We start from the raw sequence: 23,239 nt of genomic DNA, 5'->3' as shown, positions 1-23,239 counted from the left end.
ATTTCAGTTGGAACCCCACCCCCACCCTTGAGTCCTGGTGGTGTATGGATCTCTATATATCTTCTCTAATTCCCAGACCGGGCTCCTTAGGGCTGCTTCCCCCTTGGTGTGCCCTACATGAGTGCCCTAAAAGTTCACCTCATTAACTCATTTTATTATCACTGCTCAAATTTTCTTGCCCCTCAGGGTTAACATCCTGTCTCCCCAGACATCCTACAATAGCAATATAATATATGACATAACTAGAGGATATTGTGTTAATATTATGTGGGCTTCTGCATGGGTAAGATATGACCAGGCTAATCAGCTGAATTTAAAAACTAGCTTTACTAAGCTTATGCATCCTGTTTATGACAACATGTTTCAATATTTCATTCCTGCACCCAGGTCTGATGTGTAAACACAGTGTGACATTGCATAAGCTATTAAAAGTTAAATAATTCTGGCAATAATGGCTTTAAATTCCTGCCTAATGTTGTAACATGCCATAGAACTAGTAAAACGTGGGTTATAGTGTATCTTGTAAATATGCAAAGAAATAAGTGCTGGGGCCATTAGTGTTAGAAGTTAATTACTGTGTTAAGACAGCAGAACATAGGCTGACATGCTGGGCCGTCCTAAACACTTAGGGGTCCCAAAAGGCAAAATTTTAACGATGTTCTAATGAATTGTGCAGGTTTTTACAGACTGGACAAGACTGTACCCGATCATATTAATTTTGTGTAAGATACACTGTGATACAGACATTAGTTTTGCTGAGTTTGGGAAGTGGCCTTTGTGGGTGGAACACTTGAGGGTTTTCTTAGCTTCCTGATCCAGTGAAATTCGTCAGGAATCGGCAGTTCAGCCAGACCTGGACTGGAAAATGGCCGGATCACAGCTGCTTAAAACCCAACATTCTGGAAGGCTCACTGTGAGTCTGAGTGTAGGCCTGCTCATACTCCTCCTATAGATTCCAAGATACCTTTCTCAAGTGTGTTCGGAGCATTAAGTGCATTCACAACTATTGGTTAGAAAAATCGGTTGGTCAGGAGAAGATGGAGAGAGCAGTTGTGCAGCTGTATTTTCTGACCCACTCCATACTTTGAATCCCCCAAGTGTCTAGTCCCTTAAATATGAACAGTTTAGAAACCAGTCTGTCAAGGTCCCCTGCCTTTTTCATGTTTTCATATATCAGTACTTTTGCTATATGAACATGGCTGCTAAAACAAAATAGAACAACTTTTCTATCTTGAAATTAAGTCTTTACTGTGATGCAAAGCACACAGTTTCAGGTGCAATATGATTTTTTTTATTGTGAAGTCAGGATTTGATATGTTGTGTGTTAAAAATATGAATTATACAAAGCTTTAATAATGGATTGGCTTGGATTGGTTTAGTTCAAAAAATACAATCTGAATTTAAAATTATTATTGTAAAACAAGAATGGAGCAATAAGCAAAAACCTGAGCTGTCTAATAAAACCTTGTATTAGAAACTTTTGGAAGTGGCCAGGTGATGTATCAACACAGTACAATACAGGTTTTAACTTTAGAGTTTTGATTCTGTACTGAAATTGTTACACCATCAGTGAGTTTCATTTTCATTCATACAAATCTGTATGAGCGAGTCTGATCTTTTCCTACACCATGTTACACCACGTGCTTTCCTCGTTGGTATAAAAATGTTTTGTTTTTTTTTGTTTGTTTTTTACAGTATGTCTTGTCCCAGGTTCAGTTCATTTATCTCATACAGTTAGCAAAGATGATAAAACCATTCGGGATGCCCCAAGCTGGACACAAGCACACAAAAACTGGATTTCCCTGTCTAATTACAATTCATTAACTACTTCCTGATCATGGTTCCTGATTGGGCAGCTGACTGGCAAGGAAAAATGTGATAAAGTTGTACATAGCAGGGACAAACCTAGGTGGGGTTACACTGGGATAGCAGGGAGAAGTACTCTGTTTGAAATTTCTGTTCTCCAGGAAGTGCACACCTCCCTCCGAACTGTACTTGTTCTGTGAAAATTCATGCCCTCCATATAACTTCCTTTCACACTTGTTAAGAGTTTTATGTCTTCTTCAGTGTTCACCTTAACACAAACTTCTAGATGCCTTTATTTAGCCAACTCATGACAAACACGTTTGCCCAGAGGTGTTTTAGTCTTACATCTCAGGGCCGATGGCATTCCTTGATGCTTATTCATTTGTTTTTGTTGGCAACAGAGAAAATGGTATTGTGTGTTATAGAGATGAAGAGTGTGCGTAGTGTTAAGGTCATTCATTTGAATGTTTTCATATTAATATATATATATATATTTTTCCAAAATATTCATAGAACAGTTAAGTGTCAAGTTGCTTAGCCTAATTTATTGTTCAGATGACAGTGACTGAAGTTGTGAACTTCTATAGTCTGAATTATGTTAAAAAGTGCTGGAGAGTTACTTAATCTACAATTAGTATGTTTTATTTACATCAGTTTACATCCCTACTGTGTCAAGGACTTGTTCATGAAACTTGTGTCTAGGGTAACCTGAACAGCTCCTAAAAAACCTGCTCCTAGAATATAGGCCACTGAGTGTAAGATTAAGTGATTGTACTGTGGTAAGAAAAGGGGGCCCCTAGTCTTGCATAATCTCATTTACCCTAATGTGGAGAGAGAACTGGGATAGCGTGATGCCCTGAACTGCTACAGTGCCCACATCCCCATACTGCACTTCTTATCTTACTTAATGGCTCTGGTAATTATTCTGCGCTGTCTAGTGAATTAAGGCGCTACTCCCCAAAAGAGGCTTCTGCACGGCTGTGATGAAGGTGGGCCTGACAAACAACCTTCTGGACTTTGGGCATGTTGTATAAATAGTGAGCTTTCCGATAAAACAACAAGGTATACAGCAGACTTTCACTATTAGTCTCACAAATGGCTTGAATGGTGACGTTACACCTGCTTTCCCCGTGCAGTACAGTCAAACAAATGAGTGGATTTTACAGTGATGCCCTCATTTGGTAAATGCTTGTTAGATGTTTATAAAGAGTCAACAATTCAGTCCTACGTGACATCATTAATATTGACTTATTAATAGTTTGCATAAATAAATATCTATAATACAGTTTGCAGTTTAATTATTTGCAAGTCCTATGCCAGACATTATGAGCTGTTTACAATGGCCTGTGCTGCTGTGCCTAAGCTTTTAAACCTGAAACTGTCATTGGAGTTCTCCAGCTTCACTAATGACTGAGTGTGTGGGCCATGTTGAGTCGACCGCCCTTCTGCTACAAAAGTGCTTTTTAATAGTATAAAAAAAACCAAAACAAAAAGAATGTGCAGGGGAATGACTGAGACCAGGAGTACATAGGTATGAAGAGGGGCCTGTGTTCCCTGTTTGTCCACATGTTGCCATGGCAACGCATCTCTCCCTCTAGTCAACACTTTAACCTTCTGGAACTGTGGGAACTCCATGGGAACTCCTTACAGAGTTCGTGGTTCCACGTTTACATTTGCATTCCGAACTGCCTTGCTGTCCACGTCACAGCCCAGGTTTGAACAGCAGATTGAGTGCCATATTTGATATTATGATGTGAGGAGGTTAGAAGAAGGTGAACATGGTGAACCGACTTCACGTTAAGGGCATTTGTAGCTTACTCAACTTCAAAGAACTTCAAACAAACTTATTACAATTAATGTAAAGTTATGGTTATTAACTTTTTACATTTATTGTAAAAATTTGTTTATGAATGTCAGTCAGCACAGTCACCTGATTATTTCTAATTTTTTCCTCTCACACTGGAGGACTTCAGTGCTTATTTTGTGGTCTCGTTCAGCAGGCCAAACCATTTGTTTGGATCAGCAGCTCTTCTCACGCTCAGAGTGTTGCCAGAGCCAAGTACGAGTTTCTCTTCGGGAAGACACAAGACACGGGCTCATCGGACAGCGGTAAGAACCCTTTAAAAATTTCATGCTGTGTCCTTTAAACCATGCATGACAAATTAATGTCCCATTGGGAATTAAGAGTCATTCACAATCGCTAACTGTAATCCAGTAACCTGGCAATAATTTGGCAACCTACCCCATTCTAGCAACTGTAGCTAATACACCAACTGTGGCTAATACACCGTGAAGAATAGTAGAATAGAATAGTAGCCTAGCAGATTCAGACGAATAGGCAAGGCAAGACCAGTTTATGTGTATAGCAGTTTTCATACACAGTGGCAGTTCCAAGTGCTTTAGTAGAATGGTGTGTTATCTTATGAAAATGTTATATGCTAATCTGATTCTGATTTTTTCAAAAAAATCTTTACATCCTTACTTATGCTACAATGAATTTTTTTTTACCACAAAGGCGCTTTGAGGTACACTCAATACATTTTTGCTTTTATTTGTAGAGTTTAACTATTAAATAAACAAATAAACTATAGTTTATTTGCTCCTACAGTCTTACAGTATTTTCTGTACTGTTATTGTACTGTATTCTCATGTGTATCACATATAGCATGTACTTTGGGCCAAAACTTGTACATTCTTACTGACTATTAAGTTGTGTCTCTGGAATGAATTGCAATATTTAAAATGGAATCTAAAGACATAAAACACTTTTTAGCTCACAAATGGTTCACATTTGGAATGGTTTTCAAAAGAAAATTGCAGTAACTCTTTGTATGTATGCATTGGGAAATTCACAGGATTTTACAATTTATATGATATTTATTTTGATAGAATGTGGGATAGTAATTGACTACTTGTGGATGTAGGTTTATCAATAGCACAACAAGCACTGAAGTGAAATATGGATGCACATAAATAGATTTTACAAAAAAATTGCTGAGTACAGCTTTTATGTCTGTCAAGATGTTTTTTTTCTGATTTATTTTGTTATACTAACAATGATTTAAGAATTGCCTTAATTGCACTAACATTTTTTTGGGCACAACAACAAAATGTACATAAATGTTTTACTGAGATGATGTGTAAACATGTTGTTACTATTAGGGCAAGAGCTGGCAGATGCTGCCACCTTGTGATGTTTTTACTCAGGAGCTCATAAATTGGGTTCCTATTAGAAGTGCCGTGTTCTCATGGCCCAGTGACTTTTTACTAATACCTTGTGCATTTAACAAGCCAGCACAGTAAAAAGTAGACGTTTTCTAGGCAAACCTTTAGACTGTAAACTAATTCCTACTTCACTTTGCATTGCCTGCTAGTTTTATTCCAAATAATGGAACACATCTGACATTAATTTTCACGCTGGGGGGTTATGTTGTTACTTAACTGGAGGCTTACCATTTTAAAGATGTCCATTAACAAATGTTTGCACATTTTTGTTCCGAACCAGAGGTGGCGAAAGAGACGTCTGCATGTGCCTGAGTCCAGCTGTGCTGCGTGCCGTGGTTTAGACCAGGCACTTTCGAAACCTCTATATGGAGAGAACACAGTCCCGTTCTGTTCACATACCACACTAGAACTATTCATGATCACCTCACCCCCAGACTCTGATATACACAAGTCAACTGCTAATAGAGTTGTAATGAGAACATGAAGATCTGAGTAGCTGATAGTTAAAAACTTCATTTCCATACATATTAGAATTTATGTCTGCAATCTCTCTCAGCTGTCAAATCTTGCCATGGAGCCCTGGAGCCCTGAGTGCCAGCTAACAGGGACGCTTCCATGAAACAGACCCACAGACAGCGTGATTCCTAATGATGATGATGATGTAGATGGTGGACAATATAACTTAGCCACATAGAGCATTCAGACTTCCTGGCAGTGGGTGTTAATAGAATGAGGCGATATAGCTAATTAAATATCATATACATAGCATAAATCTGCAGTTATTTTTAGATGCTTGGTTACATGTGTTGCCATTCCAGCATTTTTTACAACAGCACTGTTTTTTCGAGAGCCTAAATGGATAATTGGCAAGGAAGTACAGTCAGTTTCTCAAACATTTCCTCCACTAAGACCTACTTACAACATTTTAAGTATTTGTCTGGAATTTCTTTACAAGAGGTGGTTATGTAGTAAGCGCTAGCAGTTTAAATTTTAAAAGTGGGTTGTTAGCTGGTGCTTAGGTTTTAAATGGAGCTCTCTCTGTCTGGATGCTCAGTCTCTACAGGTAGCTCCCAGCCCCAGCCGGAGGAGTACAGCAACAGCAGCCTTGATCCTGTCACACAGGACGATGATCTCGACGAGACCTCGCTGTTCCTAGAGATCGACCGGGAGCTCGCCAACCTGCTGAGCGGCCTGGTTGCCCGCACACGGGATGCTCCATCGACCACTCAGCTGGACGAGCAGGGTAGCAACTCAGGAGACGCCACCTCAAACATGATCCCCTGCAACGGCCAAAACGGGACGCCACCCTCTCCGCCCGCCATGGCCAATCAGGGCTCGGAGCTTCAGAATGGTTTTGCTGACGCTGGGCAGCTGGAGTTGCCAGGTGAGCGTTTCCTGACGTTTGACGCTTGGTGCGATGCACTGATTCAGAACCCCAGCGCAGCGGCGGAGGAGCTGAGCCGTTTGAGCGGTGGCCTTGGTGAAGACAGCAGAGATGCGCACACCAGCCAAAGCAAACCCTCAGCTGCCACAATAGCATCTGCTGAGGAGCCCACCACTGGGCCTTGCTCCACTCCACCCCGAACAGAGACAGACAGGAAGATAGGACGGAGTGGAGAGGGTGCAGACACCTCGGCAGGCCTGTCCGATGCATCTCTGGAGGAGTCCAGTAGGATCCTGGCTGAAATCCCTGGCTTCTTCACCGCCTTCCTGGACGGGGGCAAACCACGGGAAAGGCCCCAGAAGAAGCTGCGCTTTGTGGAGGGCCAGGCGGGGGTGGAGCTCTTGGTTAACGGAGAGGCGCCCGAACCCAACAGCGGTACTGGGGAACAGCTGGCTCAGGGTGTGGAGATGCCCGCGCACGCACACACACCCATGGCTGCTGTGCCACAGGTGTTTGTGCTGAGCCATGAAGGCAAGTCAACTGGAAAGAGCTCAGCCAGGTTGGTAGTACCTCAACTTCACTGTTTCAGAGGACTAATTTATAATAGATAATTTCCTCACTGTGGCATTGATAGAGCAGTAACTACTGCTGCTCTTTTGTTGGCAAACTTGTTGGTTAGATGCCGGCCTATACAGAGCACTACTGTATCAGGCACAGAGTATAAAAGTTCTAAAAGATGCAACATCAATGTGATTGTAATATATGAATGTAAAGTTGAATGGCCTATGAGTTAGCAGTCTGTGAATTCCAATGTCCCATCCTTTAGCTAAAATTCACACCAACAGAACTGTGCCTGCTGCATATTCCTGCAGCACATGACCACAGTAATTCCTGAATGGAGTTGTTATGCTGAGCTGTCAGTCACAGTTCCCCCTTAAACAGTAGTTACAGTGAGGAATGTGTGAGCTTGCTACAGGAGGGGCGGCATTTGGACTGAGCCGTACTGGAGGAAGATAGGAGGGGTGAGGTCAGTGTATTATAACAGTCGTGCCCTTAGTGCTTCCTCTGTAGCGTCAGCACTGTAGAGTCTGGCGGAACTTGATGGTACCCACACATTGATCACTTAGTTTAGTTCCCACTTTTTCTGATGTTGCACCAGTTTTGACATGAGATGCCAAAGGTCTGGCCATGTACTGCCTTCCTGAAGCTATGTTCAACGCAGTCATACAGTACAATAGTTACAATAGTGTAGCAAAATGTCTAGCAGTAGTTTCTGCTTGTAACATTTTAGTGCTGATCACACACTCTCCTATGCTGGTCACCCGTTCCTCCACACATCTCGCAGGGCCTGTGCGAACGAAGAAGCCACCGATGTTTTCAGTCGGCAGTTTGAGAACATCCTGGAGTCGGAGCGGATGCGCGGGACGTGCTACAGCAGCCTGGACTCGCTAGATGCGCTCTCGTCCTCTGCCGATGAGGCTGATGGCGAGCTGGGCCAAGCTGTGGGGCCCTGGCGGGGCAAGGAGTTGGCCGCCGCCCTGGACACGCCCCTCACGCCCATGATCCAGCAGCGGTTGAAGGAGAGTGCTCTCTTCGCTGAGCTGGGTGTCAGGCAGGAGGTGCTCAGCGTTTCTGTCACTGGGAGGAGCGGGAGGGCAGCCCTGGAGGTGACCTCCTCCTTCCTAGATGCAGGTGCTGCAGCTGCGGACCTCTCCGGAGGATCCCTAGCCAACGGTATAATGGAGAGGGACACAAAGGACTGGCTTCAAGGCTGTCTGAGGTAGGACTGGGAATTTCGTAAAGTAGCAGTGGACTTGGTGTATTGAGCGGTTTCCGACCAATTTTGAGGCCCAGTTTTTGATCACCATAAAAATATTGTTAGGCAAAGTCAGTTGGCTTCACATGTATCTGGGTTAACATTTGCCTTAACTTATGTGTCTTTTTAGCAGCATCACTGCTTACTGCATTCATCTGCATTTTGGAGAATACATTTTAGGAGCCTATGGTTCAGTGCAATTAATGAATCACACTTCAGCACAGTGATGGTTAGACTGAATATTGTTTATTGACAGATAGAAAGATAGTTATATAGATAGATAGCAAGATGTACTTTATTGTCCTTGAGTGGAAATTCGGGTGCTGCTGCAACATAGAGTGAACGCAGAGTGCAATGCGTGTCATTACACATGCTTATAATGCAAAGACGGCAGTCCAAATCATTAGATGATGTTTTAGACATGGACAGAAATTTGGTATGGTCTATGCATGATATTTGTACACGGATTCCCTCCCATTATGCTTGTAGATTATCATCATTGTTATTGCAATATTTTTTATTTTTCAAATATGTTCAATTTTTCATTTTTTAATGGAAATGGCTAAACAACAAATAATCTAACAAAACACTTGATTTATTGTCTGCTACAAGCTTTCTGACTAATGTAAATCTTTTCGAGATGAGTATTCTATTGGTGTTCGAATTATACCATTCACGCAGTGCAAAAAACAAAGGCATTATGTAGACAATATGAGGCAATACAAATAATTTGCAAACGAGTATTTCTGTCTATATCATGCAGCCCTGGCATACAAAAGTGACATAAATTACTTGTAGGTTTTAGATTGTTCCAAAGAGCTGTTCAAGTTTCGTATTGAAGTATGATGAGATTCCTGTAGGGAAAGCTACAAGTGAATGCACCACTAGGAGGAAGTATCTCAAGTTTGCCATCTTATCCAAGTCATTGTTAAAAGCTGTCATCTGCTGGACTGTGGCGTAAACTGCACTCATAAGGCAATTTGACCACGAGTCTTTGCTAATGTATGTAACACACCCTTGGTGGGGCTTTTAAGATTTTAGGATGTTGAGTAATGATATAGGGGGTCTTATTAGGTTAGTTTCTGATTCAGAAACAGTAATGATATTTAATGAATCCAGGGAGCGTGATTCTATGCGCCTTTTATTGTATCTAAAGATGTCTAAATTACAGGGCATGGAAAAATATGGCAGTGACTGTTTTGTTCAAGCTTTTATTATTATTATTATTATCTTCTTTTGCTGTACTGGCATCTACCAAAACTTTTGGGTGTGGCTGTGTCACATATGTCACAAATGAGATCTAAATGCCAAGTCTTTACTAAACCTGGCACAAAGATAGTGTTTTGGCTGTGTCATGTACCAACATTGAATGTACTTTGGCCAATAGGTGGCGCTGCAGCATTAAAATAACTGTTTCAAAACCATTCAAACTTCAAACGCAATTTGGACTTTCATTAATAGAGGATCATATGAATATGCAGAAACAGAAACAGAAACTCATGAATTTCTAGGGTGATCTTCAACAAACTGGTCATACGTCCTATACAGTGTAAACAGTCTCATTCTGACTTAAACAGATTCATACAGTCACATCATAAAAGCAATTACGTTCTCATCACATCTCTGGATTAACACATACATGGATGCGTTTGCTCCTAGTGCAGTCTTTCTCGAATTTAGCAAGAATATTGCCTAAGTTCCACACACCTTCTGGAGCTCCCCCTCTATCCACCTTGCTTGGAAAACCATTGCTTGTAACTGTATTTAGATTTGTGTTTGCTGCTGTGACAGCCGTAAATAGGCCTGCCATTTACTTGCTGTTATACTATGCTAAAGCGCAAGCAGTACTGCAACAACCCTCAAATCAAATTTTGGTCACTGTGCCTTGGTATGGCATCTTGGGAGTCTTGGGCATCTTGGGCTTTTTGTGACAGTTTGAAGTAGTGTGCATCTTACACAGACAATTCAGTTCATGGACTGGCAATGTGGAAATTGTACTCATGTACTCACTGCAGCAATGACTACATTTGTGACCTGGCATTTGGCCTGCTTTAAAACAGACTGCTTTAAAAGGAACAGCACACACCCTGTAGCAGGACCAACACAGCTGCTATGATGCTGTTGAACAGGGGGGTTCTGCTAAATCTATTACCCCCATAATTTGGTACAAAAGCCCAGTACAGCCATCTGACGGGTTCTGTCTGAACTGCACGTGATCGGCCTATTGGCAGAGGGGTATTCCATATATCAATATGGATTAAAGGCCAAAGTGACTGGTCAGGATCTGGGCTCCCTGGACTTACATGCTTCCGTAGACGAGTGGAGCAGGGCGGGCCTTGGCTCCAAGCCCTTACTGAGGTCCCTTGTGCCTGCCTCAACCCTGATCAGTGCAGGCTTTTAAATATAACAATATATATATATTTTTTGTCCACAAGAAGATGCACCTTTGAAGTGACTTATGTCACGAAATGAATTGCATTTCAAACAATGTGTGTGTTTCAGACGTGCTGTCTATCTGGTGTAGTTTACAGAGCAACCTTGCTAAATACGTCCAGTGGTCATCGGCATGCACGGCTGTTTGGAAAGGACCGGCTCAGCACATTAGCATGGGAAGCCTTAAGCATGCGTTCTCACCTGCACAGCCCTGGAATACGGGAGCATCTCCGGTGCGGTGTGCTTCCTCAGTGTCTCCTGTCCTGGCGGCGGCAGGGCAGCACAGCTGCTCCTGGGTTATTTATAGCAGCAGGCAAGCAGAGGCAGACTGTGCAGGCTGCACCCAGCCAGACTCCTGTCTCCTTCCCCCCAGCCCCTGCTGACATCACGCCCTCGTGCTGAGCGCAGTCCCATCCGTTCACTCCTTCGGTCCCTTTCCCCACCCATCGCGTTCTCTCGCTCGTCCTCTCTTTCTCCTTCTCTCGCTCCCTCCCTCTGGCTCTGGCTCCCTTTCTCTCTTTCCCTCTCGTCCTTCTTCCCGTTTCTCGCTCTCTGGCTCTGTCGTGAGGAGGAGCTATGCTCCGTCAGCGTGTGTGGCACCGCCCCCTCCACCACCCCACCCTTTCCGTACGGCCCGCAGATGGAGAATGAGGCAAGAGGCATAGCTCTCCTTGAGCCCGATTGGAACCACTCCATGGGCAGAGAAGGCTCACCATTCACTCCCTCCCCACCCGCCCGGTCCCAGGCGCGCTGGCCTTAGGTGCTCCGGCCCTCCTAACGTCCAAGCGACAAATCTGTGTCCCAGCTGCCAGGGCGGAGCCAGCACTGCACTGCCTCCATGTAGGTCAGAGCAGAGGCACCGAGGCAGCGATCACATGGCGCGCGGCAGGGAGAGCTCGGGAGTTTGTTAGCGGGGACTCTCCTCTTCCTCCTCCTCCTCCTTTTTCTCCTCAGCCTCCTCCCAGGTCCTCCTGCTCCCTGGCTGCCGTTGACCCCTATGGGCTCCTTCATGTCTGGCTGCTTTGCCCAGCCGGGCCCATCCGACGCAGAACGTGACACCTTCCAGTAAGTCTTGACCTTTGGCTTGCATGACACGCGATGATGACCGTTAGGGTGCGCTCGGGCTGGAACACGCAGCCAGCTGCTCTTGCCATGTTCAGGTGCGTGTGTGTGTGTATGTGTGTGTGTGTGTGTGTGTGTGTGTGTGTGTGTGTGTGTGTGTGCGTGTGTATGTGAGAAAGAGAGAGTGAGTTCGAGAGTGAGACAGAGTGCTTGGAAATGTGTACACATTGCAGCACCTCCTTAGAACAGTAGCCGGCAGCATCTGTATCTTTCTCCCTCTCTCTCCCTCTCTTTCTCTCTCTCTCTCTCTCTCTCTCTCTCTCTCTCTCTCTCTCTCACTCTCCCCCTCTTGCTTGCACTCTCTCCCTCTGTCTTTCTAATGTCCTCTAAATGTGAAGGTTGAAGTGGTGCTTTGCTCCTCCTGTGTCTGTGTAATTCCCATTTTCCTTTAAGAAAGTGGATGGTTCTTAATCCAACAGGAAGGAGATTATCATGGAAATGTTAAACAAAAATGCACATGCCATGATTTTTTGTTTGGCATATACATGAAATCTAGAGGTGCAGCTTCCAGCAAATTTTCACTTAAACACCTTCTGGCTTACATAATAATTCATCACATTCTGACCGAAGGCATGTAATCAATATGTGGTTTATTACAGCAGCAAAACTGCTTTTAGCTTGAGTAGTTCATGGAGGCCTTTCCCACACACTGAGATGAAGTTTGCCCTTGAAGCACACCCAGTGAAACTGACATAAACAAGAAGCTCTGTGTGGGGACACTGAGAAGTCTCTCGATGGACATCAGGGAAATAAGCTTCCAGTACATTTGTGTATGCTTAGGAACTGTCACAAACATGTAAACAGAAGGACTTCTGGGAGTGGGACTGAACATGCACTGTACGTGCACAAGATTGGTTCTTTATGGTGCCATACTGCAGGGTAATGTAATTCCTCATCACCACCATTTGATGGCAGTAGATCGCCTGCCTCAGTCCCCCATACAAATCCCAAAGCATCATAGTCAACAGGAATTTTGATGATTTCAGTTTTTGACGAGTAAATGAAGTGCCTAACTAACAAATCTCCACTTAATAACATGCTGCATTAATATATTGCAGTAGCAATTTTAGTTTGCTGTATATGAGGGCTGTGTGTGTGTGTACAGCATACATATATGTGTGTGTATGTGTGTATGTGTATATATATATATATATATATATATATATATATATATATATATATATATATATACACACACACACAGCATACATATATGTCACTTTGATACAGTACATCTCTCACAGAAAATAAAACATTTATATATAAAACTGGAAAATGACATGAAACCACCCAAACCACTAGATAATATAGAACAATCCAATCTCAGTCCCTTTGTTGTCTATGCCATGTTTATTATACAACATGTGATGCTTTCCACTTGCATGATTGGACCGCATGCAGTAAACAGTATGTGTTGACGCATGTACCAGGTGGCCCTCCGAGGTGTGCGGCTGTCATGTGCCAGAGACCCGCCCCTTAGGTCCCGCGGCCTCTCCGTTTGTGCTGAGAAAGCTGTCACTTCCTGCCTCCAGGGACTCTGTCCTGGGCCGCTTTCATCCCCTGCCGGTGCCAGAGGCGTGACTCAGCAGAGCCGGCCGGCTGCCAGCCCAATGGCAGCCTCCGCCCTCTCTCCCGCCGTGGCCGCCGGCATTCCGAATTCACCTCTCAAAGCAGCACTTTTTGGGTATTTTAGAACTGAAGCAAAAAGATATGTCTGATACACACACACACACACACACACACACACACACACACACACACACACACACACACATATATATATATATATGGTGCATAAATAGAACTGCCTTGAGCAGTGAAGATATATACTATTATGAAAACACAATGGCTTCTGGAAACTGTTTGCTTCTTTCAAAATGACTAGGGTTTTGTGGCAAGCCAATTCTCAATTTGCATGATGGCTGAAAGAAGAGTTTTGGGCGGTATGGTGGATTTGCAAGGTAAAACATACGAACCTTGCTGTTTGACTCGTTACAATCTAAAGTAAGAATGTGTGTGTACGTGTGTGTGAGCATGCTGCTAGGTGTCAGTACTGAGCACACATAGGGAGGATGATACACCAGCTGTTTGCACTCTGTGAAATGAGGGAGTGGACATCCTGCCCAACCCCACAGAATAGTGGGAAAGATCGCTACTCCCCCATACATTTTCAGGCAGACCAGCTAGATAAAAAGCTGCAAATTTAAAGCACAGCTATACCTATAATCATCTACGTAGCACTACGTTGCAACTGTTGCAACAATACTTCAGAAGGCTAGAAAAGAAGTCCTCTTAAGAACCAAAACACCGACTTTCTGTCTATCTACAGACCTCTCTAGTTGTTCTCATAAAAAAAAAAGAAAAAAAGAAAAAAAGATTCAGATAACTTCTTCACTCTAGTTTTTATGTTAGAATTTTTGAGTCCATTATCCCTTCAGGGGGTTAAGTCCAGCACGTGAGCTATGGCTGACTCTCCAAAACATTGCGAGGTGTGTGAGCCGCAGTTCAGAGGGCTTCACTTAGTCATCAGGGCTGCAGCTGACACCCTGCCAAGGGGCCCTGTGTCAGGGGACTGTGAGCAGGCGGCTCCACGCTGCTTGTTTATCTCCTGACCTGAGCCTGATCCCCTCTGAGAAGGAGGAGAGATGTTCGACAAGCAGTACCAGGGAGTGTTTGTGTGTGTGTGTGTGTGTGTGTGTGTGTGTGTGTGTGTGCGTGTGTGTGTTTTGAGAGCTTTTCTTCTTCCTTGTCTTTCCAAGCTAGTGCACATAGTCAGTTCCTTTGACTGGTGTGTAATGCAGTCATACCCCATACCTCCTCCCTTGCATTCAGCCCTTCATCCAAATACGCCAAGCGTTAATTCTATGTGCTTAATTAGGCAAGTCTGTCACAGAGCATTATCAGAGTTTCACTGGTAGTGTGGTGCTACCATGTAATGAAATGTAATGTTGCTTTCTGGCCTTTTCATTTTTCCGTGCCGAGACTGTACAGGCAACATACTGTCCTGAAACCAAGAGAGGGACGGGAGGAGTGTTTGGAATGGGTGGGAAGGGTTGCACATGTGTAAGTCCACTCTGTTAGCATGTTTACCACTGTTGCACGCTATCACACAGTCAAGAAAATCATGCAAAGCCTGTTATGGAAAGAAAAGACTGTGCAAACTGTGCAGAGGAAGTAGTCACAGAAACAAGTCTGAAGTCTAAGGTATAGAGTGAACTCAGTATGAGTACAAATGCTCTGTGGGATGAGGAGCTTGTCCCTTGCACTACTTTTCTGCACATACACATGAAACTACCACTAAGCTATGATTGTGTCACGGAACGCTCCCCCCCACGAGTCACGTGGTACGGCCTGCCATGTGCAGGGTGTTCATTTGTTTGTAGCCACACCCTTCTTGAGGGCACACTCCTGTACAGGGTTTAGACGTTAAATGTTTGTATGTCTATTTAAACCGCTGTCAGTGTGCACCTCGTCGTTGGTCATTGTTCATGTTGAACGTGTTAAACGTCTAGGTTCGTGTTGCCTTGTTAATATCCACATCGTTTGTGGTAGTTATATGTATCCATGTTCACTGATTACGTTATGTGTGAGTGCCACTGTTTTCTGTGTTATATGTAAATAAACGTCTGTCTGCGTCGAAGGAGTCTGTGCGTCCTGCTCCGTGCCCTGTGGCACTTGGGGTGTTACAGACTGACCAACCACCACAGGACGCCAGCTTCCTCGGCTAAGAACGGACTTCCTAGCAGGAGGGGCGTAGGCACCCACCGCATAGCTACCTGGATCCCAGGATATTGGCGAGAGTACTGCGACCGGTGTCTGCGTCCACTCCTGAGGTGGAGGGGAACACCTCCAGGAATTTCTTGGGGGGGTCCTGAGGCTATCGAGTCTGGGCCGAGGAGGACAGATGTGCCCCACAATGACCGTAAAGAGGGCGGTTGGGTGGAGCTGTTGGAGCTCCGGAGGGTAGGGCTAAAGCCTAAGTCCCTTCCCTTCAGTGGACCTGCCAGCAAGACTAGAGGGGTCTGCCCAAAGCCTCAGAGGCAAACCGCCTCTGGGGTGCTCCTAGAGCGGCTGGGAGAAGGAGGACCGTTCAGGGGAGGAGCACGACTGGGGCCGGGGCGGACGTGCACCCCCACGTGTACAGTCGAGGCTGCGGACACGTTTACAGTGACTGCGCTGACAGCAGGCGCTGCAGTACAGCACCTAAAGTGTTTCTTTATAGGTGTATCGCTTCACGGGGAAAGCGTAGGACTGATCTGAGAGAGGCAGGCACTCTGCCTTTCTCCCTGTCTGGTGAGGGTCTTCCAGGTGGGAGGTTCCTGGCCTGCCTTGTGCTGGGTGGGCACTGGGCATGGCCATACTGTCTGTGTGTGTGTGTGTGTGTGTGTGTGTGTGCCTGGAGTTCGCTTTCCTGGAAGGGAGAAGCTTTGGGAACCGTGCTCCTAGGGAGGGGTCGTCGTCGAGGACTGCTTCCCTCCCGCACTTCACGTGGAGCCTAACGGACTACCCGAGAGAGGCAGAGACTCTGCCCTTTCTTCCTCGTTTAGAGAGGACTCCCGGGCTGGCGGCTCCTGGCCCGCCTTGTGTTAGGTGGGCACCGGGCATTGCTGTGCGGTTTCCGTGTGTATGCATGGCGGCCTGGGATTCACTGTCCGAGCATTGGATGCCTCGGGAGCCGTGCCCCCTGGGAGGGGATTCTGTCACGGGACGCTCCCCCCCATGAGTCACGTGGTACGGCCTGCCGCGTGCAGGAGGTTCATTTGTTTGTAGCCACAGCCGTGAGGGCACACACATGTACAGGGTTTAGACGTTAAATGTTTGTATGTCTATTTAAACCGCTGTCAGTGTGCACCTCGTCGTTGGTCATTGTTCATGATGATGTGTAGCCATGTTAAACGTCTAGGTTCGTGTCACCTTGTTAATATCCACATCATTCGAGATAGTTATATGTATCCATGTTCAGTGATTACGTTATGTGTGAGTGCCACCGTTGTCTGCGTTATATGTAAATAAACGTCTGTCTGCGTCGAAGGAGTCTGTGCGTTCTGCTCCGCATCCTGCGGCACTCAGGGTGTTACAGCTTGGCTCTGATGTTGCCAGTCTATACCTGCTAACTTTCCCTCCTTTTTCACAGCTCCTCTGTAGTTTTAGTCATAGTAGCAATGCTTAATATTATAAAAAATATTTTATTTATATAGGATCTTTTATTTTATTCATTTTTCTAACAATCCATTTTTTTTAAATCACCCAACTACAAGGCTGGAGTCTACTACCCTAGGTGATGTCTGATTTTTTTTTTTTTTAGTGTATATGCTTAAAGGAAACATTACTTTACAGAAGGTTCTAGGCTTGTCACAATATTGGTACAGATTTTGACTTCCGTACCAATACCATGTGTAATAATTCTCAATAACAAAATGATACATTGGCATAAAAACCTCACAAAAAATCCTTCCATTGTCTGAACTTAAAATGTTTATTGGATTGAACGCAGAAAAACTATGATTACAAAAGTTTGATTTTAAAATGGAATCTTGCTAAATAAAATAAGTAAAATTACTTTTGTAATAAACTAAATACTTCAAAATGTCTTCTTCTGTAATTACATGATGGATTTTCTCTGTCTGTTTAAGGTTCTTAGCTAGGAGTACCAGTGTGTCTGTGTGGTCTTCTATCAGTCCTATTCTCCTTGGGCTGCTCTGTTTAGTCTGCAGTGCCAGATTACCAAATAGGTAATCAGAGTAGGCACTGGCCTATGGGCTCTGTGCCTTTTAGGGTCCCGTGACAACAGATTTAAAAAAATGTATTTGTGAGCCCTGGGGGACCCGAGATTTTGACTGTCTATGGGTCTCCACAGGGATTAATCCGGTACTGTTAGTCTGTTTAGGCTTCTTTATAGTCTTTTCCATATTTTTTGTGTCTGTCTATCACAGATGTTATGGTAAACTGACTGGATGAAGTTCTTAGTAATGCATTTTCTTAGAATTAGTGAGTTCTTAGTAAGAAAAATAAAGAGTAAGGAAAAGATTCATAATTTGATGTTAAACTGTACACCTAATGCTCTTGTTTTAAACACCAATATTTTACTGTTTAGCCCACATGAAATTTAACAATTAAGTAGGCTAAATGCTTGATAGCCTATTTGCGATGGAAACACAAACACACAAGCTCACATTAGCTGATATTGCAAAGTGAGAAATGATCTTTTCTCAAAAACAGTTCTCAACGGAACATTTCACTAATCACTTAAGAAAGCTCCGCAGCGTAGCCTTTATCTTTGCTAACCTGTCATCTATTCAGATCTTTGTTGAGGTCAGGATAATTATTGGAAACATTCTTAACCAAGTTGCTGGTGTAGCCTGTCTTGCAGGTGTTTCCTTTTGCATACTGCTTTTGTCTGTTGGCTAGCTAGATTAATCTGTGATGTAGACAAAACATGTCCACACTTCTTGAGTCCGTTTTTTGAGAATGTAAAATTAGGCCTTATTTGATATTCTAGAGAGACGACCAATACGAGGAGGATGATTTTTAGACACATCTTAAACAACTGTATCAGGTTATTAGGCTGTTCAGAAGAAACTCTTCTGATCGACACTGTGATTATTTTTACCATGTAGTCAGAGTTTTTTACAGCCCTAAACATTTTTATATTTTACATGACGTCTGAGTCTGTTTCTGCAGCTTTAACCACAATATGCAGACCTTTGGAATGGAAACAGATTTGCTGTAATTAAAAACATAATTTACAGTGAAGAATAATAGGAGTGCCTTTTAAAGCACCCTGGTTTGTTGGTATGGAGAAGTTGTTTGGTTGCTGGAAGTTCATATGTATTTCATGAAGTGAGAGGCATGTGGACTTGGGCTAGGTCAATTGCATGTCATAGTGAAAGAATGACTTCCTGGTTTTGGTCACTTCCCCCAAGAGATGTCAGAGCAATAGAGGAAACTAATGCTGATAAAATATTGATGAAAGGGCCACAAGCTGAAGAAAAATCCTGAAATTGCCCCAGTCACTTCATGCTCACATATTTTCAGAATGAGGTGGTTTGCTGTGGTGAACTCCACCTTAAAATATCTTCTATTCCATATGGAAATAATCATGTGTGTTTATCATACATTACTAGAAGAAAATGCTACAATACAAAAACTTTATATGAGATGAAGCACAGGTTTTACAGGTGTTATTCCTAAAATACAAAGAAATACCTAAGAAAATGTTATTTGTGTTGTATGGGCATTAAAATTTCATTTTGAGAGAACCTTTATAGAAGATGAAGTCCTCAATACAAGTGTAATTACAGAAAAAATGTGGGACATCCCTACAAATGATCAGAATACAATATTAACAAGGTTTAGTCAAAGTGGCAGGTCTTTTCTGCAGCTGAGTCATTTTCATTTTGATATATATGCATGTGTTGGAGGGATATATGCAAAGTGTTTTATGTACTGTACATTCCTCTTAAACCATAGCAGTTTACACAGTTGTATAAAGTGTGGTCATGAACCTGTGCTTAGGTGATTTCTGCTTTTTGCATTCATCCATATTTTGAATGAATGGTTTACTAACTTTTTTGTTAACTTTACCAATCCAGTAGTACCCCTGCAGTCTATATTTTAGTGCTTTTTGTGCTCCTAATTTGTAAAGGGTGTGTACGAGGACAGAAGACGTTCATCTTTGCAGTGCAGGGCTGTTCGAGTATGCCATGTTTCCTAAAACGAATATAAGCCATTCCGATAAATTCCGACCTGTGTCTGCATGGACGCTCCATTCTGCGCTCCAGAGAAACACACACTAATTGATCTGGTTTACTAACGTTAGTGATGGAAATCAAGCAAAATTTCAGAGAAGTTGTACCTACAGAAGTTATTTTATATATCCACATCCCTTAACAGGTTTCTCATTCTCTTTGGCATCTCTATCTCCATGGCCTGCCGCGACTGTTTTTATGCGGGTTGACTAGCCGAAACGACAAAAAAAAAAAGAAGAAGTTTGCGTTAAATACGCTCAGCCAAGGTCCTGTCATGGCAGGACAGTCATCTGTTGCATCTGTAATTCATACGGGAAAGTTCTTTGAGTGATTCGCTAAGGCGTTTTCTTGACCTGGCTTCTCCTTCTTATTGTACAGGGTACAAATCTGCAGCTTTTCTAGGTGTTTTTTCCCCTCCTTGCTTCGTGCAAAGGTTTGTGGGAAATGCCAGCTCTGTTCCGCGGAGGGATGAGCCGGGATTCAACGAAGTGATTTTGGGGTGGGTTTTTTTTGCGAGCTTTTCCCTCCTTGACTCGAGATGTCGTTGTCTAAGCGCTTACCGTGGAGCTTCAGCCGGCGTGTCATCTCGGGTGCGCTGTAAAAGTTTCTAGTTTGGGTTGTGCTTCCAACTACGTGCGGATCTGTGCGCTAAGTATTACAGGTAAACAAAATGACTCGTTGCTGAGTTCATTGTTAAAACTTCATAACTAGATAAAAGGCAGCTTGAGGCTGTGAGTTAGCCTACTGCTCATTGTAAAAGACATCAAAATCAGTGTCAGTGGAGTTTAGGTTTCCTATTTAATGCTTACGGATAAACAAGGCGCACGCAGGCAACACGTTAATGCATTTTAGATGCTGGAGATTCATCGCGGGAAAACTGAAGGTTAACTAACATTTAGCATGAAACTATTTTAAGATGCCTCGTCAACACGAAAATCCCGAAGAAATGTAAAACTTCAAAACGCTATTATGGGGCCGTATGTTTTGCCTTCTACTGGTCTCTTGTCTTTTATTTTTAGATTTCTTTACTTAAAGTTGGCATGCGAGAGACTTTAATCTTTCTAAAACTGTTAAATGGTAACTTATTTTCACACTTCCTTCTGCATTGTCACATAACGTACGGCCTTTTAGACTGCAGTTTTTAGTAAAGCTACAGTGTATTAACAGTCTTGGAATGGTTAAAACCATCGTATGTTGTTTTCCAGGCTCAGTGTCTTTGCACCATGAACATTCAGCTAGTCCTTTTTGGTGTTGGGAACCTTTTGTATGTCTAAGGCTTTTTCCAGATGTGCACATCCAAGAACATTTACCTCAGTGCTCCTTATTTGTTTGATTATTGCAGAGTGAATTCATGCAATTAAACAGGCTTAGGAAGAGTAATTCATTCTTCAAATTGAACTGGACTGAAAGTAGTTGTTCCACTTTTTACGCTCATTTCACTCGAACTACAGTAATAGTTTATTTAGTCTAAAATGATAAGGTGTGTCATCTCGCTGGTTGTAATGTTCTATTTAAAATGACGTCTGATTTGTGCTCCTGTGCCTATGTTACATATTCCCCTTTCAAAGTAAATGAAGAGTTGACATCACAAAAAAAGGCTTATTTTAAGGGCAGCCTAAATGGTACACCTTACAACTCTGCAATTGTAGTTTAAGGAACTAGATGCTTTTTTTATTGTTAAACCTCATGTATTGATTGCTCTGATGAGTCGCTGGAAATAAATAGGCCAAAGAAACCTCATAAACCAACAGGCTTCAATCTTGTGTAGACGCTTTCCAAACCCCTAGCCTGACTCTCATACAGAAGTAGTCAAAATGCGAGAACTGTGATCATGTTTTTGTTACACCCACCATGACTAAGAGTTCATTCATGGCCAAACATTCACTCTCAAGGAGCACAGGTGGGCTCTGGAAGTAAGAACGTGACCTCAGTTTTAATGCAGACAGGATATGTTCTGTTGATTTGTTCTGGCAGCACCATCTTTCATGGGTATCAATAGGCTCCAGTTTCTCTGCATGAATTTGTAAGGTCAATTTTGCGTGTTGTTCCAAAGGGTTATCTAGTGTTATTACAAGGTTTCTTACTTTCAGTTGATTCTACTGTGACTGCCACACAGTGGTGGAAGTCTAGAAAAGCTGTCAGGTTGTCAACTACCTCAGTGGTGTTCACCTACCAGTGTATTATCATGCTCATAGTTTTGCTTCGTTTGTCATTGCTGTGGTACCTTTTTGTAAACTATGGATAATTGCTTTTGTAAGTGGAGGTATGAGTATGATCTTTATGCGTGTATACATTGTTTGTTGTGTCTAAATTATACATCTTCATTGTATGTGTAATAGAGTAGTATTGTGGGATAAATACCAGAAATTTCTGGTATTATTCATTTCAGGCTGTACTGTTCAGAGTCAGTGCTACATTCTCCATTAATAAAGCCTTCATCATTCACACTTGGCTCAGCACGTACATTTTAACTAAATATGGTGATCCCTCAATTAAGAAGGCCATGTTGGCTTTGTTGTCAGGATAGAACAACTTGAAATCAAAATAAATGGGTTTCAGTTCCTTTTGTTGTGAATGAGGAAGTCAAATGAGCTCATGGTCTTTTTTTTTCTCCACTGTCAGAAATAAGGAGAGATTTTAGGGGCTATGATGAACCTGCCTCATTTCAGTGGGTGTTTTCCATTACTCGGGCATTAGCTGTCGCAGTGTTAAAAACAAGACGCGAACCTTTATGAGCAAGTACTTACTGAAAGGAAAGTATGGAATTGCAGGGAACATTTAAGAAAATTAGCACATTTGAACTTTTTTGTGGATGGTTTTGTCAACCATTTTATGTGGTTTTTCAACTTTTATTAAGCAACCACAGATTTTAGTCTCTTTATTTTGCTGCTGTGTGGAACTGTTAAATTTATATTAAAATGATCCCCTCTGTATAGGTTAGGTGTACTACACTGACCTTAGTCAAGAACTGATTATTGGCTGAATGGATTTTTGCTCGACATTTGCATGCCATGATTCATTTGCACTTGAGGAGGTGAAATTGATATGTACCGACCCCAACGCCATTTTGCTCGGGACAGCATGTACGATAGCCAGCGCTAGAGAGGATGAGAGTGGTGGGAGGACCTGCTGTCCTACCTAACAGGTGTCTTTTAGAGGAACTCCACCATCGTATAGTCTCTGAGGATTAAGGCTGCGTGCTTTTACACTTATGAGAGCCAGAAGCTGTCCTGATGGGTTCACTTCTAGTGCCCTCTAATGTAGACACTACTGAGCATAGAATTCTCAAGTAAAGGAAAATGTTAATATTGAGCTTTAAGCCATAGTATACTTTATTGCTTTTCTGTTTGATGAATTATTTGTATCATGGGGGTGCCCTCAAACTGAAATGGGAGAACAGACATGCATACCCATATGTAAATGTATACATTATGCAGAAACACTGGTTCCTGTTACACCTGTGAGCATTTCCTATAAACAAAAGTTCATCTGAATTCAATTTAAATGCAATTTATGTGTAATATCTTGAGGTTTTAAAATTGGTTTTATTTATGTCATAAGTCCCCTTGTGATTATTATTGTTCTTTTTTTTATTGTTCTTGGATTAAGAATGAAATACATCATGCAGTAATCATTCTGTGCACATTTTTACTGCTGTGCTCCAGGATAGTCCACAGGTGGCACTGTTGTTTAAACATTGTGCTT

The 23,239-nt window shown here is 42.9% G+C and overlaps 2 protein-coding genes across 4 annotated transcripts in view; one reads left to right on the top strand and one right to left on the bottom strand.

Moving 5' to 3' along the window:
- sh2d4a (SH2 domain containing 4A) overlaps positions 1-11,162 on the bottom strand; it is a 35,583-nt gene extending 24,421 nt beyond the window's left edge. The window contains exon 1 of the mRNA XM_035535372.1: positions 10,866-11,162. The gene's annotated coding sequence lies outside the window, so the exon portion shown is untranslated. The remainder of the gene's footprint in view (positions 1-10,865) is intronic.
- The window catches only part of psd3l (pleckstrin and Sec7 domain containing 3, like), an 87,180-nt gene that overhangs the window by 5,621 nt on the left and 58,320 nt on the right, over positions 1-23,239 (top strand). For 2 of the 3 annotated variants that reach the window (XM_035535368.1, XM_035535369.1), the window contains 3 exons: positions 3,804-3,915; positions 6,086-6,974; positions 7,761-8,195. In XM_035535368.1, coding sequence (XP_035391261.1) covers positions 3,804-3,915; positions 6,086-6,974; positions 7,761-8,195 — 1,436 coding nt within the window. The remainder of the gene's footprint in view (positions 1-3,803; positions 3,916-6,085; positions 6,975-7,760; positions 8,196-23,239) is intronic. The other variant, XM_035535370.1, reaches the window with a different exon arrangement.

The sequence above is a fragment of the Electrophorus electricus genome, chromosome 17 (assembly GCF_013358815.1).
Source record: "Electrophorus electricus isolate fEleEle1 chromosome 17, fEleEle1.pri, whole genome shotgun sequence".
Classification (NCBI taxonomy): Eukaryota; Metazoa; Chordata; class Actinopteri; order Gymnotiformes; family Gymnotidae; genus Electrophorus; species Electrophorus electricus.
The sequence above is the reverse complement of the archived record's forward strand: the minus strand, read 5'-3'. Positions and strand labels throughout refer to the sequence as shown.